General features: G+C 50.2%; 1 protein-coding gene across 5 annotated transcripts in view; it reads left to right on the top strand.

Moving 5' to 3' along the window:
- The window catches only part of ACSL6 (acyl-CoA synthetase long chain family member 6), a 60,336-nt gene that overhangs the window by 18,891 nt on the left and 25,207 nt on the right, over nucleotides 1-16,238 (top strand). For all 5 annotated transcript variants that reach the window (XM_063348681.1, XM_063348683.1, XM_063348682.1 and 2 more), the window contains exons 2-9: nucleotides 7,763-7,983; nucleotides 9,184-9,298; nucleotides 11,259-11,323; nucleotides 11,794-11,895; nucleotides 12,040-12,139; nucleotides 12,674-12,852; nucleotides 13,382-13,414; nucleotides 14,523-14,574. In XM_063348681.1, coding sequence (XP_063204751.1) covers nucleotides 7,763-7,983; nucleotides 9,184-9,298; nucleotides 11,259-11,323; nucleotides 11,794-11,895; nucleotides 12,040-12,139; nucleotides 12,674-12,852; nucleotides 13,382-13,414; nucleotides 14,523-14,574 — 867 coding nt within the window. The remainder of the gene's footprint in view (nucleotides 1-7,762; nucleotides 7,984-9,183; nucleotides 9,299-11,258; nucleotides 11,324-11,793; nucleotides 11,896-12,039; nucleotides 12,140-12,673; nucleotides 12,853-13,381; nucleotides 13,415-14,522; nucleotides 14,575-16,238) is intronic.

Raw genomic sequence — 16,238 nt, forward strand, 5'->3', positions numbered from 1 at the left:
AAGTAAAACACAGTAATTGTGGTTTATATGTTGTTGCACTTGAGAGTCGATTATTTTGCTCATAGGGGGTAAAATTAAGCATATGCAAGAGTTTGTTTTGGTGGGTAGGGGGCATTTTTTTTTTTTAAATGACAAACACGGTTTTGATGAAAATATACTGTCCCAAAAAATCAAAGCAGTGATACATCACCCGAAAGCCGTGGGAGTTCAGTTCAGTGTGATCTGACTGAAGGTGAGAGACATTAAATGGGGAAAAGGGCTACAGTGAAACGTGTCCTGCTAGAGGAGCAAAAGCAGGTAAAGTTTAAGAAAGTTTTAAACAGCATTAGCCTTGGCTTGGCCAATAATCCAAATAATTGCTGAATCCCAGGTAGTCACAGCTGATTGATCCTTGCAGAGAACAGAGGGTCCCTGAGTACACATTGAGGTAAGTACGGGGTGGGTCAGTGCTACAGGGTCACCGGTGCCCGAGCTGTTCGCAGAGGGATGCAGGCCAGGTAATCTAGGTTTAGATGAGAGATTAGGAAGAAAATCTTTGCTGTGAGGGTGGTGAGCCCCTGGCCCAGGTTCCCAGAGAAGCTGTGGCTGCCCCATCCCTGGAGGTGTTCAAGGCCAGGTTGGACGGGGCTTGGAGCAGCCTGGTGTGGTGGGAGGTGTCCCTGCCCAGGGCAGGGGGTGGCACTGGGTGGGCTTTAAGGTCCCTTCCAACTGAAACCATTCCATGATTGTATATATTTTGGGTCACTGCTGTGGTGGCGTGTTTGTACCACAATCACACGTGTAGGCCAGGAAGTACCTGAGCCAAGTGTCACTCATCTTCTGCTTCCTTTTGGGGCTGTTGGATTTCTGCACATTGATTCTTGCATAGTTTCAGATACTTTTGGTGCTTGTGTTTTCCCCTTGATGTTGTCACCCCCTTTATTCTTTCTCAAGTGGTTTGTAGGACTCGCGGGTTGTCTGGCTTCCCATCTCCTGGCAGTGCAGCTCTTCTGCAAGGTTTTCAGTAGTGATCTGTAATGATCAATACGTACATAATGACATTTCCTCTCTGTGATTAACACTGTTCAGCTGGCTTCGTGCCTGCTATAAAGTGTGGCATTACCACTTCCATAAACACCATAATGGAAAACTATTAAAACAGAATAAAATTGACCTAATCTCAAACTAGCTGAAAATAGAAAGGTGGCCATGTGCCCTGAGCTTCACAGATTTTCTCCTCTTTAATTAAGATAAATGAGAAAATAAATCTGCAGGTTCACGACAGCCACAAAACTGGGCATTGCCTTTGTGGCTGAAGCACAACGAAGGCAGGGCTTCAGGTTTTGTGGTCGGAGATATGGTTAGATCACTTGTTCTCATAAAATCTTTTGCGTTTCTGCCTGTGCAAGTGTGGGTCCCATCTGCAGCGAAATGGACGGTGTCCCCCCTCCTCGGCTGAGCCCCACCACAGCCCAGATGGGCCTCGGGCTGGGCACCAAAGGTTCATCCAACTCTTCTTCTCTTCCCACACAAGCAAAACTTGCGGAGGAGCATGGCAGAGGCTGGCTTGGCATCGTAATTACAGCAGTGATTAGGAATTCGTAGCCTGTGGTCTCCCAAGAGCTGCTGCCCCGGCCAAGACAAAGTCAGTGCTACCTGAGCCGCATTTAATGGCAGCGGCTTCTCCCAGGATTGCCGCCCCACCGCGTGCTTGCTTGAAGCTTGGGAAAAAGGAAAAGAAAAAAAGAATTGTACTCGGCAAGCAATGCACAAAACCCCCAAATGCCCTCTGCCTGCAGGGTTACAGCAGCCTCTGCGCACGTGTTTCCAGAAACACGGTAATCATTGCAATAGCTTTTGTTTAAATTAGCAAATGGGTTCCAGGGATGCTGTCCGACTAATACCGGCCAGTTCAGTGTGTCCCTGGGAATTCTGATGCTCCCTTGCCCTTTGTAAACAGAGACTCTCACACAGTGACATACTCAGAGGATGATTTGAAGCCTCATCTCAAAGTCACCTGGAGCTCGTGCTCGGGGCACTGTGAGCGTGTTTTCCTTCTGCAGGGGAAGGTGAGGGCGAATGGACCAAACTTTGCCGGGTGCTTTTCCTTCTGCAAACTTTCTGACACCAACACCATTCCGTGATAGCGACTACAAATCTCAGAGTCTGGGGTGATGTGAGAATGTGAGAAAACACGGCTCAAAAACCTCACGCTGTTTCACTTGAATGAAAAACCCTCTAAATCTGCCTCTCTGGATTGAGACGTTTTAGATCCTGTAAATTCCGTTTCCTCAGTGAAACGCGTGAGCTGCCGGGGCCGTAGCCAAGGACACGGGGCTGCGGCGAGCGCCGGCTGACGGGGATATTCCCAGAATCACAGAATCGCCTTCCTCTCACCACAACTCACAAGGAGAGAAGCTGGGGGTCTGCAGGCTCGGAGCCATCGGGGGGGCAGCCGGCTGCAGTTCGTAGTTCCCCGCTGCAAATAGTTAATTCTCTCAGACAGACTGAAAAGCTGTATGTATGATTTTGGTTTAGTGCTATAAAGTGCTATAATAGCCCTTTATTTTGTGCTTGAATCTAGGGATAGTAATGAGACGTTTCGCCGAGTTTCCTAACATAAAAGGAATCACTCACCTCTTCCCTCCCCCGCGGTGGATGTGTGGTGGGCAGGGAGATAAAGGCATCTCCAAAGCATTTCTCCTTCCCAAGCGGGTGCCCGGGTGCTGATGTAAGGGTAGGAAGGATGTGATTGCCCGGCTGCACAGGACGGGTAAAATTTTAATTGCATTATGCATACACCAGTAGTGTGAGGCTGTTCCCACACTGGTTCGTGTCACTAAAACTCCATTGACTGCGCTGGAGTTACGGAATCACTTCCAGCAGGAAGAGATCAAAACTGAATCGCACAATAGCGCCGTTTGTAATGCAAAAAAAAAAAAAAAGAAATAAATAAGCATTGTCCCTGTGGTGACGGCCTGTTGACAAAGGCTGGTGGGTGATTCAGAGCCCAGTGTCGCTCCTGGCTACCCAGAGAGTGGCTGCAAAAGCCCAGGTCACCCCAAACCCTGGGCACGGGAGGTTCCACGTGTGCCATCCATCTCGGGCAGCCCTGGCTCTCAGCCGTGGCTGTTCCCTCTTAACAACTAACCAGCACGTCTTCCTTTCTCAGAACCCCTTTCTTCTGTCCTCCCTTGCATGTTTCTTTCTCTTATCTCTGCCATGTGAATACTTTAGAATTCCAGTGGTAAATGTGAAGTCCCGTTTGGAATAACTGGAAATGTTGGTGTTTCCCTGGCTGCGTGCACAGCCGTGGTGCTCTGCCTGCTGGCAGGGAGCACACACCGCAGCCAGGCGTAGGATTCACTGTCGGTAACAGAAATGGGGCAAAAACCACTGGAAAAGGGATGCAGAGGGTCCTGAGGCTGAGGTGATGGTGCGCTTTGGGGTGTGTGACACTGCCTTGCTCATGGGAAGCCCAACCGTGCTGTCTTTTTTTTTTTTTTTAATTATTATTATTTATTTTCCTGATCACATGAGAAAAATATTTGGGTAAGAGGGTGCTGGGCTGTTTCTTCCCTGTCTGGACCGCCCTGATCCTCCCAAACACACCTGGGCCCCTTTCCTGGCCGCATTCCCGAGGCAGGTTTGCTGCTCCGAGCAGATCGAGTACGGGCTCATCACGAATCACTTTGGGATGCAAAAATTAACTGTTGCAAAGTCCGGACAAGCTCTGTAGGGCAAAAGTCAAATGTGATCTGAAACGGGGGTTAGTGACTGAAGTTGCAGGTCTCAGGTCGAATAAGAGGATTCAAAGGCACCGGCAGCTTCCCTCGACCGGGTAAGTTCACTCTTGGGAACAGGATCTTGTTTTCGATGTAGATGTTTAGTCTTCCCTGAACTTAGATCACTAAGTGAAAGTAGGAAAGCAGAAGCAGATGAGTCTGTGAACTTTCTCTTTACACGTCAGCACGTCTGCTTTACTCTGCCAGGGACCCCAGCACACTTGTTGCATCTGGGCAGAAAACTAAGTGGGTTTCTGCTATCAAGCGTATCTTCTGATATTATTTCCCATTGCTGACACTTCCATCACTGTGGCATCCTCCGAGATGCCCGGGGGTGTACTTAAAATGAGTCACTGACTAGAAGTACTTACATGTTGGTTTTTTTCCTTTTTTATTTAATCATAAAGGATCTAAAAATCCGTGCAGACTTTGTGGTCACGGGAATCTTACGTTCACATGGGAGTGGGCCAGCAGCTTCCCTTGAGCGGGGAAAAGTGAATTTCTGTTTTCCAGTCATACTTATTTATTTAATCCATCTGATGTGGTTATGAATGAAGGATTTGGGCACCTGTTTTGGGGTATGATCTGCTGCCTGACAAAAACTTCAGGTCGGTGGGAAGCAATGGCCCCGGCAGGAATTCAGCAGAAGGAGCAGAATGTGTCACGAGTGGCCAGAAATAATAAATGTACCGTGAGCATTTGATTGTGATGAATGTTCTGATTGTTCCCCTGGGAGCGGGTGAAATGAGTGCAATTTAGGTAGTTTCCCTGCAGGTCTTGTGCTGCAGCAGCCAAAGTTACCCGGTTTACCTCGCCGCAGAGGCCGATGCTGCCAACGGCACCCTGCTCCTGGCACTCGACGGTCCCCGGCGTCCCTGCCACCGCCCCAATAAGGGGAATATGTTCCGTGCAAACCTGAGGAGCACCGTGCCCATCACTTTGCTCAGGCCAAATACCTCCCAGCAATTAGAACTGATTCTTAATTCTGTATTAAGGCATCATATCTTTTTTGGCAGATTAGAAGTGTGCTTTTGATGTCTCTAGAGCAAATTTTCAAAATCCAGGTACTGACGTAAGTGACACCTGGCACATATCAAGGGGATGCAAAGTCAGTAAAGGTGTAGTCACACTTTCTTCGTTGTCTGTATTATAACAGAAATAGTTTTATTCCCATATTGTATAGGGTCTGGCTTCCAACACTCGTTCTTTTTATTGCAACCCTGACTCTCATGATCCTTTGGATGATGCCATGAACTCCAGATGTCTGGGGATGCTCTGTACCTGGACAGACGTGCAGAAAGGCCTGGCCTTGGTGCTCCCCAGGTGACACCAGGGCAGAAGCACGTGGCTGCGACCAAGCATCCCCCAGCGGCAGCGCTGCCACCCCCTTGCTCTTCCCACCAGTACCTTCCCAGCTTTCGGCTTTTCGGGTGGATATAAAACACTGCTCACAGGCTGCTGCCGAGGGAGTTATTCTCAAGATTTCAGTGTAACCAGCAACCGCAGCGAACTGGGTGGCTACCTTTGGTGGGGCAGGTTGTATTTCTGGGAGCAAAGGGGTTTGAAGTGGGACTGGCTGAAATGCTTTTGCACAAATAGCTAATTAATCAGTAAATGAATAGCTCCCGCACTGAGCTCTCCCACTTTTTGTGGTTGGCTAGTAAAAGTGTGGCTGGCAAGCTGCTTTTCATAGCCTGCTGTGGAGAAATACTGGGGGGAGAAATCAGCACTTGGTCTCAGTTCATCTGAATGCCATTGCAACCGTGTAGTCAATATTTTATTGGATGAGCAGATTCCTGGAAAAATGCTCAAAGTTCAGGAGAAGGTTACCCCATGCCTGGGAATTGCCCAGTAACATCGTCCGGGTGCTGTTTTGTTTGCTGTGATGATCACAACCGTTCTTGGAGGGGCTGGTTGTGGTCCCAGAGGGTTTGCGCAGTCGGGAGCCCCTGGGGGAGCAGAGGTGGCTGCGGGATGCAGGGCTGGCACCGGGGTGCAGCATCTGGCCCAAGGGGTGACTGAGCTAGAGGCCACAGGAAGGAGGTGGCCCTGAACACAGGTTCTGTGTCACTGCCACCACTCCCTGCTGCTCCCCGCCACCCCCCAACATTGTAGCCCGACAACGGGTGAGGTTCATTGTTCGCTGTGGTTTTTTTGCTCATGCAAACTTAAAAAAACCCCTCCAGAGCTTTGTGCGGGGGGGTGCCTCCCTGTTTGCAGGCTGGCCTGCGCCGGCTTCCAGAGCTCGCTGGGCACAAATAGGGGAAAAGGCTGCGAGAGGGTAGTCCTGACCTTCGGCGTAACCCAGACACTGTTCCCAGGAGGAAAAAAGCTGGTTTGTGTTAACGTCAGTGGTGCCATTGTGCGGGAAGCCCCGGCCCCTCCATGGGAGCGAAGCCCCTCCATTCATCACTCAGCAGCTCCGAAGCTGGAGCGAGGCCAGAGGGCGAGAGGAAAGGGGCTGCCCGGGCTCCTGCCGCAGAAAAGCTTTTTCTTTAAGATCTTGTCTGCTGCTAAAGTCACAAATAGAGCTGTGGGGCTTAACAGGAAACCTTAACTGCGTGGATCCCCTCCCCTGCGGCATCTGCTTGGCTTCTCCCTTGCAGGGCTGGCCGTTATTGGAGACTCCCTGGCGGGGAGTTGATACCGGGGCCGTTGCTGCTGTAAATAGGAGTTATTTAAAATGCGTCTTGTGCACTCAACAGCCAAACGCGAGTCCCCTGAGGACAGCCTCCCCTTGCACCCCGCGAGGCGGGTGTCCTGCTCCTCTCTCCGGTGGCCATTTCTGTACATGCAAAAGAAAAAAGTAAGTCAACCTGCAGGGTTTGTTCTTGGGAAGATGCCACTCAGCGGCATGCCCTCTGCTTTCCCAGTGAGCAGCTCTCAGCCCTGAGCCCGGCACAAGCCAGAGCCGCCCTCCCTGCGCCCGCAGCACAGTGATGCTGCAGGTATAAGGGGGATGAGCTGGGGACGGCAGAGTGTCACCATCCCGTGTCATAAAACTTCTCCCCTCACCTGCCTCCTCCATGCACAGCCCTTTTCACACAAAAGGAGAAGAGTTTTTCTCTTGGCTTTATTTTCAGAGAAGCGCAGGGGCCGCGGGGGTTCCCAGCAGACCCTCTGTGTCCTGCCAGGAGTCGAGGCTTCAGCCCTTCTCCTCTGGTTCCAGGGCTGCGGTTCTGCCTGCGGGGAATGGCCTGGGACTCGACCCTCCCGGCAGCCTCCTGTCTCCCCGCAGAGCGCTGGTGGTGGCGCGGCTGGTGGGGTGCAGGGTGGGGACCCGGCGGTGGCGTGTCCTCAGCCCGATACCCCGGCACTCCCTTATCCCCGCTCTGCAGTCGCTTGTGGTTTCTTCCAGGAAACATTTGTGCGATGAAATGAAGCTTTCCTTGGCTTGAAGCACCTATAATTTACCCTGATGTAAATCATACGGAACCTGAAGTTGAGAATGTGGAGCTGGCGTAAAGGCAGAGAGTGGTGTTTCGGAGTGTGTCCGCACAACGTTATGCAGAGACACGCTGGCTTTGCCCCGCTCCACGTGAGCTGAGGCCTTGTGGCTGGAGCTGGCACCGTGCTGCCTGTCCCTGTTGGGGGCTGTGGCCACCACGCAGCCCCCGTCCTGCTCGGGGAAGGCAGAACAAGCTCCTGGCAGCCCTGAGGGTACAGTCATAGCTTGACCCCAGAGCTTGTCACAGCATCTGTCTCCTACAGATAACTGCAGCTGCATCGCCTGACCTACACTGGTACCCACGTGTCCTTTAGGAATGAGCTCTCTGCTCCTGCTCATCCTTGCCGGGACGTTTCCTCCTTTCTCGTATCTCTTCCGTGGATGGTGTTCTTCCCAAGTTAAGGTGGTTGTGTGCAGGCAGCCCCACAGGTTGGCAGAGCAGTGGGTTTGCAATGGCTGATGAAGAAAAGCACGTTCCCCCCCTTCCCAACCCGCGCTGACCGTGCCCATCCCACAGCGTGTCCTGACCGCGTCCTCCTGGCTCTTGCAGAGTTCGCCGTTTCACTTGTGGAGAAGATGCAGGCTCAGGAAATCCTGCGGAGCCTGCGGCTCCCCGAGTTCGACGACCTCAGCCAGTTTTTCCGCAACCTGCCGGCCACGGCGCTGGTGGGCATTGGTGCCTTCGCGGCCGTTGTGGCTTACTGGTTTGCCAGCCGGCCCCGGGCTGTGAAGCCGCCCTGTGACCTGCGGATGCAGTCGGAGGAGGTCGAGGTGAGGCCAGGGGCACACCAGATGGGGAGGATGGCTTTCGGCCGAGGTTTGCATGCCTGGAAATGAGCACAGGGGATGCCAAAAGGTGCTTTTGCTTGGTTTGAGGGTTCCCCAACCCCATCCTGAAATCAGTCATGTAATGCGCTACACCAGGGATCGCTTCGCTCCTTAATTCACCTTTTCCTGTAAACTGGAAAACTAGAATACAGACCATTGATTTACTGTCTTAGATATTCCACAACATTTTGGTCTTAGCTTTGCTTAACCATCCAGATCCACAAACTGCAGGAGCTGCCATTGCATGGGAGAAACCACTGAAAGGCAACAGCTGATAAGATCAAATCAGCCGGCACCTCTTGTGTGTGCCCATTACCGAGTTTGCTGCTGCAAACTTTGTAATGATAAGAAAAAGCAGACCCAAATCCATGCAGGGAGGCTGAGGAGTTATTAATTTTCATGCTTGCAAAAGGTTTTAAAGTTTAATAAAGCTGCTCCATTTTAAAGAGCAGAAATATTTCTGAAAATTGTTTCCACTTAAATTAATATCTGAAAGTGTGATGAGAATTTTTAAGGTCTTTTGTGATGGCCCCTCGAAAACCTTATTGTCTTTAATTCCAACAACTTTTGAAAAGGGTAGGAGGGATTTACGCTTTCCAAGCCAATTTTCCCCTGTGGTTACGGCTTCAGTGAGACTTTCTCTTGGCTCCCAGTGTGCTCCCGGTTGGGTCGCTCTCGCCCTGCCTGCCTCCTGCTCCTCAAACACCCTGACTGCACCCATGCACCGGGGTCTGGAGTCTGGCCTCTGCCTTCATCTGTCCTTGGTGTTGGTCTGGATGTCCTTCAGAAGGTGCCCGTGGTGCCAGTCCTGGGGACCTGAGGAGCCCAGAGCAGTCGCCCTCCCCAGCATGTCCCCACTCTGTTACTTGCAGATTTATAATTCCTCCTCAAACCTCCTTGGGAAATGGCAACCATCTCCTGTGGCAACGAGCCGGGTCAAGCGCTCCTTTCTGGGCAGGTGGTTCTCCATGTTACTGGGGAGCCAAGGTGGACGTCCCACCTCTCCTGTCCCTTTGGGTGGTGGCGCAGGAACACGGTGGTGGCTGCAGAGGTCTCTCCAGCATTTGGGGAGCGTGCTGCTTTATGGTTCGGGGTTTCCCCATCTCCCGACTGTGTCGCATTATGTCATGTCGTGTCACACAGGGCCTGGATGGGGCACGCCGGTCGGTGATCGGGGACAGCCCGCAGCTGCTGACGCACTACTACGATGATGCCAGGACCATGTACGAGGTCTTCAGGAGGGGGTTCAGCATCTCAGGTGAGAGCATGGTGACGGGGAGGCCTGGCAGGGAGAGGTGAAGGATGAGACGATGTAGAGGTCCAAATGGTGTGGGAGGCTCAAAGGCTTAGGGAAGCTCAGACAGTGTAGAAGCTGAAAGAGTGTGGGAGGCCCAAATGGTGTAGAGGCTCATTTGGACTCAAAGATCAAGGGAGCATGGGAGGCCCAAAAAAGGAGTGGGAGGCCACCAAAATGTGGCAAGCCACAAAATTGTAGAAATCAAGAGAGTGAGAGGCTGAAAGAATAGGGGAGGCACAAATAGCGGAGAGGCTGAAAAAGTGTAGGAGGCTCCAAGGATGCAGGAGGCACAAAAAGTGAAGAAGCAAAAAGAGTGTGGGAAGCTGGAGGAGATACAATCACTGAAAGAGTATGGGAGGCCACAAAAGTGCAGTGGCCCAGAGAATGTAGACCCTAAGAGAGTGTGGGAGGCCCAAAAACTACAGAGCACTATTACGTGTGGGAGGCCAAAAAAAGTGTAGAGGCCAAAAAGGTGTGGGACGACCAAGAGGAGTGGGAGGACCCACAAGTGCTGAGGCCAAAGGCTGGGAGGCCTGAGTGGTGAGGTCTGTGGAAGGTCAAATGACTGTAGTGGCCCAAAGAGTGGGGGTGCCAAAAAGGTGTGGAAGGGAGAGAGGACCACAGAGTGGGAGGCCCAGCTGCAAGATCCAGAAAGTGGGAAGTCCAAGGGGTAGAGGCCAAGGATGGAGGAGGCCCAGCGAGGGGCAGGGCGGGTGCTGCAGCCTGTGCTGCCCATGGTGGTGCAGGTGCTGGTTTTGGTGAGGGTTATAATTAGGGTTATTATTTGCAACGTGCATTGTTTTGCCCTTAATGCCATTGAATTTTACTGTGCAGCCTCTTGGTACTTTTTGCTGCCACTGGAAGGCAGCTTAACGTCCTGAATATTGCAGCATCAGCAAAGCTCATCATAAATTATTCATTTCCAGAACATTTATGAATACATTAAATGGGGCTGATCCAAGCACAGAATTGTGGAACCCAACAGAGCTTTTCCTCCGCTGCAAACGCAGATACTTATTCCTGCTTGTTGCTGCCTTTTCATCAGTAGCTCCTCCAGCTTACCTTTCATTCCACAGCAGGGCAGGGTGAGGGACTCTGCCAAAAGCTCTTCGGAAAGCTGAGTGTGGTGTGTCAGTCCATCACCCTTACCCCATGATCGATGGTACCACCAAAGAGCGCTCGCACAGTTGTGAGACATCATTTCCCCCTCCAAAAAGCCACAGCGACTCTTCCCTGCTCTATCATAGCTATTTCTGTGTCCGCTGCTTACAACGTCCTGCCTCGTTGAACACACCAATTTCATGTCAGATTATTATTTTCGGTGCCACGAAAAGCCTCAGTGGAATCGCAAATGTTCCACCCAGCAGGATAGGGGTAAATAAATAACTGGGTAGGAGCATGGAGGGATGGATCTTGTGCAGGTAAGTACACTTAGCAAATTAATTAAGCTTCTCAAATATTCCTCCTGTCACATAATGCTGTGTATTGTCTTACCCTCCTCCAGAGTCGGCTGTGCTAAAAATAGCAGTTTTCACTTTGAAGTGTTTAAATCAAAAGGCAGCGAAGGCAGTGGGAGACGGTGTTTGGGATGAAAGCCCTCGTCAGACAGTAACGCTCATGCCGCCTTCGGAGAAGTGTCTTTAAATGAGGCTGTCTGGGGGCAAACTGCTGCCGTCCCCTCTGCAGCTTGGGGACAAGGACTGAAGTGACTCTGGGAGACCCCAGCAGCCAATCTCTCATTATCTGCACCTGTGTTTTTAATTTGGTTGGGTTTGCTGTGAGCTCTGCCCCAGGAGTGAGAGTCGACCCTGATAACAACAGATTTACTCCTTGAGGGCTCCGCTGCATCCCCGCAGCGTGGGTAGCGCATTAACTCCCGGCACTCCCCTGTAACACCGTCATCTCTGCTTGTGTCTTCCAGAAAACGGCCCTTGCCTGGGGTTCAGGAAGCCCAAGCAGCCCTACCAGTGGCTGTCCTACAAGGAGGTGAGCTGGAAATGACGCCACCGCGGAGTCCTCTCCCCCAGTGCCCTCGCCTGCCCGGCAGAAGAAGGGGGTGTTAAGGCATCCGTCAGTAACACGCACAGTCTAGACCAGGAGGTTGCCAACACGCTGTGCAAGGGCTCCTGGTTTCCCCAGCCAGGCACACCTTGGTGTTACATAGGTGTGTCGGGAACATCCCGGCATTATATAGGTGTGTTGGCTTTCGGGGACCAGCTCGATGCCATTTGCCCGCTCTTGACTGCAGCACTGACATGCTCAAAGCCATGGGGCATTGCCAACCAGAGGTCAACTGCTAGTCAACTACTAATGGCTCATGGTGACATAAAAAATTGAGCTTTTAGATAGCAAATACAATAATTTGAGAGCCTCCCTGTATAAGCTTAGTCTTCACTTAGTTTGGTATTGCTTATATTCCTCTTTTTTAATGTATTTTTTTTCTCTCCAAATTCCAGGTGGCTGAAAGAGCAGAAGCTCTGGGTTCAGGGCTTCTTCAGCAGGGCTGCAAGCCATCCACAAAGCAGTTCATTGGGGTCTTTGCTCAAAACCGTCCAGAGGTAAGGTTTGAAGTTCAACTTGATGCTTTATTAATAATGTTCCTGACTTGTGAGCTTGCTTTATACTTGAAGGTTGTTCTCAAGTGTGTTAAATCTGCCTCCATGACCCCCTTCTCACCTTCATGCCATGATGTCCTCCTGCAGTGGATCATTTCTGAGCTGGCTTGCTACACCTACTCCATGGTGGTTGTTCCCCTCTACGACACCTTAGGTCCCGGAGCCATTCGTTACATCGTCAACACAGGTAAAAACAAGATTGATGTAATCTTCTCAGAAACCAGTTTTGTTGCTCAGAATGGTTTATTTTCTTCAGCTTTCCAAATTTTACTCATTGAGTGTCTTGAAGTCACTTAGAGATGTTTCTGGGGAGCTGTGTCCCCATGCTGGGTCAGGGCTGCCTCTGCTGCATTTCCCACGCGCCTGGCCATGCACAGCCGTGGATGGGGATGCTCTGGCAGCAGGAATTACTCCACAGCCACCCAATCCTGTGCTGCTTCATATTTTGCCTCCTAGATTTTTTAGCCCACATGGTGAGCAATTTTAGTGTTTTGAACTGAATCCCAGGGTAATTGTAGATGTCAGCTACAGCTTCGGCATTCATTTAGGTTAGCTAAAATTGCAGTAATTTTCTAAGAGAAATATATGTTGCATTCTCAGGTTTCTGATGTTAGCCTGAAGTCAATATCAGAACTGATATAATGTTAGCTATCAGCCAGCAGCCTGTCTTGCATCAATAAAGATTTACTGTAAACAACTCCTTTGGCTGCTTTTCTTCCAGCTGACATTTCCACAGTCATCTGTGACAAACCTGAAAAAGCCAGAATACTCCTGGACCACGTGGAGAGGAGAGAAACGCCAGGGCTGAGCTCCATCATCCTGATGGACCCATTTGAGAAGGAGCTGACGGAGAGAGGAAGGCGCTGTGGGGTTCGCATCCAGACCATGCAGGAGGTGGAGGTAAGTTTGCTCTCCCTCTCCTTTTACTGTATTTTGTAGTTTCTGTTAAAAAGACAGTAAAATATCCAGGGACTTGTGAACTGCGTGGCAGGTTCAGTGTCTGGAGAGCAGAAAAGAGCAGCTTGTGGCTGATACTGCTGATGCTCAGTGCAGTTGCCTCTCAGTGTTATTCCTTGTTGATAAGAGCCAACATTTCAAACTTTCCTGCTCAAATAAGGTATCAGCTGCTATTTAAGCCTGGGAAGGGGGGTTGCTGTTCGAGACACTGTCCTCCTACACGTAAACCTACAGCCTTACACTTTTATGAAGCAGCCTGGATTCAACTCAACCAGCCCAAGCACTACGGAATCCAAGAATGGCATTGCAGTCGATGCAAGAAGCTTTGGATAGAAAAGATGACCTAAGCGTTAGCCACAAACTTTTCTGCTCTAGCTCACGCTCTCCCTTAGTGGTTTGCAGATTATTAGCAAGTGGGTTACACCACAGGAATTTAAGTGGAAATCATTTTTGTTACTTTAATGTCTTTCAGGACTGTGGCCGTGAGAGTCGACACGTGCCTGTGGTGAGTGTTGGCATGCCGCTTTTCCCCACTTATGATTGCAGCTGCCTACGTTACATACAGGTGGCCCAGAGAAGCTGTGGCTGCCCCATCCCTGGAGGGGTTCAAGGCCTGGTCTGGTGGGAGGTGTCCCTGCCCAGGGCAGGGGGTGGCACTGGATGAGCTTTAAGGTCCCTTCCAACCCAAACCATTCTGTGATTCTATGATTTATTGCACCGCCAAGAGAGGAAAGGTTTGCCCCGGGCAGAAAAAGCCAGCGTGTCCCGTGATGCTCTTGGGGTGGGAGGCAGTGGAGGAGCCCAGGGACTGTCGATACCACCCATGGAGATGGGCAGCATTTGCTTCATACCCTCCGCCTGAGACACTTAACTGAGGTAGCTCATCCTTGATGAACATGTTAATGAGACAGTAATTAAATGCCATTTTTAAGCCACACTAATTCCACTACCTTACCGAAGCGGCACTGGGGGAATGTGTTTCCACCCTTGGCTTTCCAGTGGGGTTTCTGTAGCTCAGAAACGCTACTTGGCAGTATTTCTCTGGGTTATTTCTGGAAAATTGCATTGATATTTTTCACTGGCTGCTCATACTCGTGCAGAACCTTCAAAAGCAGCCTCTGATTTTCAGGCCGCTTATTTATTCGCCGGTGACCCAAAATAGCACACACATGCAGCAGTGCTGAGAATACAGAGATACTACTGGAAACGGGAGCAATCGGCAGCTTCGGAAAGCTGTCCCCTGTTGTGGATAACCACAGGTTTCCAGAATTTATCTGGAAATCAGTAAATTATCTCAAGTTTTCCCCCACACCTACAGGTATAGATGGTATCTTTGAAAATACTAACCGCAAGACAAATATTCCATCAAAGTCATCTTACACTAAAGCACGCCCTTAATGCAGCTGGAGCAAAACACATGGGAAGAATAGTGACTGCGTCAACTGAAGAAACCCGAGTTTTATGATGGTCTTTTATATTTGCCAAGGGGAATGAAAGCTTTTTATGACAGAGCTGAGATATAATTGGTTTGATCTTTAAGTTTATACAATGACAACAGTCTACCATTGACCCGTCTGCATTTGATTGATGTGATTTTCCTTGTGTATTTCTAGCCTCCTCGACCAGAAGATCTATCAATTGTCTGTTTTACTAGTGGCACTACAGGTAAAAGAAGATGTGTTTTAATCCTGACATGTTAGAAAAGATTATTGAATTATTTATTAGCACCACCTCAATATGTGCAAATGTGCTGCTATGCTGGTATGGCAATTTCTATGCATTTTTAATATTTAAGAACAAATATGTGCATACGTTTCTGTAGATTGCAAATTAAAAATAATGCTATATTTATTTTTCACTTGAATTCCCTGACATACACTTTGGCAGTATGATTTTCCAGTTGTTTGGAAATCTGCCCATGTTTCTGCTTCCCCTTTGCAGCGTAGCTATGAAGCTCTTGATTGATGGGTATTTACCTTCTGCAGATGTTTTAAAAAAACCCGGAAATGTGAGTGCACAGCTTTCCATTCTCTGTATCCTAAGCACACCAACGTCCTCAGCACCTCTGTCTCCTCTGCTGTGTGTCCCAGCTTGCTGGCCTGTTGGCCATGTCCTTGGGTTGGCCCTGGGGCACCACGTGCTGGGGGACGGGCCTGGGCAGCCCACGCTGCCAGCACTCCCATGCCGCTGGACCCTTTTTCTTGGAGAGGAGCAGTGGCATTTTCCTGCTTGTTCGTAGCAGGCACAGTGCTTTCTCCTCTCTCCAGACCCTGGTTTTTGTAGGGCTTGCAGGCCATGTTGGACGGGGCTTGGAGCAACCTGGTCTGGAAGGAGGTGTCCCTGCCCAGGGCAGGGGGTGGCACTGGATGGGCTTTAAGGTCCCTTCCAACCCAAACCATTCTATGAGTCTATGAATTTCCTACTCTCGAGAACTCGACCTACATAACATCTATCAAAAAGCAGACAGTGCAGATCATAGAATCATAGAATCTTCATGGTTGGAAAGGACCTTTGAGATCATCGAGTCCAACCATACACACACAAAAAAAAACCCCAAACCCCTACAATCTCTGCCACAGATGCACAAGGCATGAACGCTTGGGGAACTGCTTTTATACTTACCTGCAGGGAAGGACCACGCTCTGGGGGCTGCTGGAGTGGCTCTTCCAGGTTCACCTGGGCTCTGGGATTACCTAACGCTTGGTCCTACCCCAAAGGATTTGGGGTCCTCGATTTGGCCTCCATTCATTTAGGCAAGCAGAAGGTGCTGTTTGACACCAAGCTGCCCTCTGAGGAGGGAGCTGCTGCTCCACCTGCGGAGTGCGAAGCAGAGCAAGAGGGGACATCCTCATCTTCCACCTCCAGAAGACTCGTACTGCGCAGCAGGTAGGCAGCTGCTTTGTCAACTCCCGTACAAACTCAAAATGTGTTAAAAGGCTTTGGCTTTTTTACCTTCATGCATCGTTCTTAGTTCTGAGGTCTGTGCACTCCAGAGTACACGATGCAGTGCCCTGTGAGAGGAGCCCGTGGCTCCGCTCCGTCTCGGCAGTGGGAATTCCTAAAAGGCAAAGGTTGAACCCAGTGCAGGAGGTGGACCTGACAGCCATGTGTGCTGGGAGCGCCGGCTCTGCTGGCACAAAGTGGCCAGGCACAAATGGGAGCCGTGCCTAAGGATACATACGGTGGGGCACAATTTGTGTGAATTTTAAAGTGCAGAGCAATTTTTTTTTTCAAGTCACGTTTTTGTTGATATTTTTATTTCTAAATAAGAAATTCTGAATTGAGAAGGGGGTTTTGATTTTTCTTTTTTTATTTGCAAATGCAATCAT

The sequence above is a fragment of the Chroicocephalus ridibundus genome, chromosome 11, assembly GCF_963924245.1.
Source record: "Chroicocephalus ridibundus chromosome 11, bChrRid1.1, whole genome shotgun sequence".
Taxonomy (NCBI): Eukaryota; Metazoa; Chordata; class Aves; order Charadriiformes; family Laridae; genus Chroicocephalus; species Chroicocephalus ridibundus.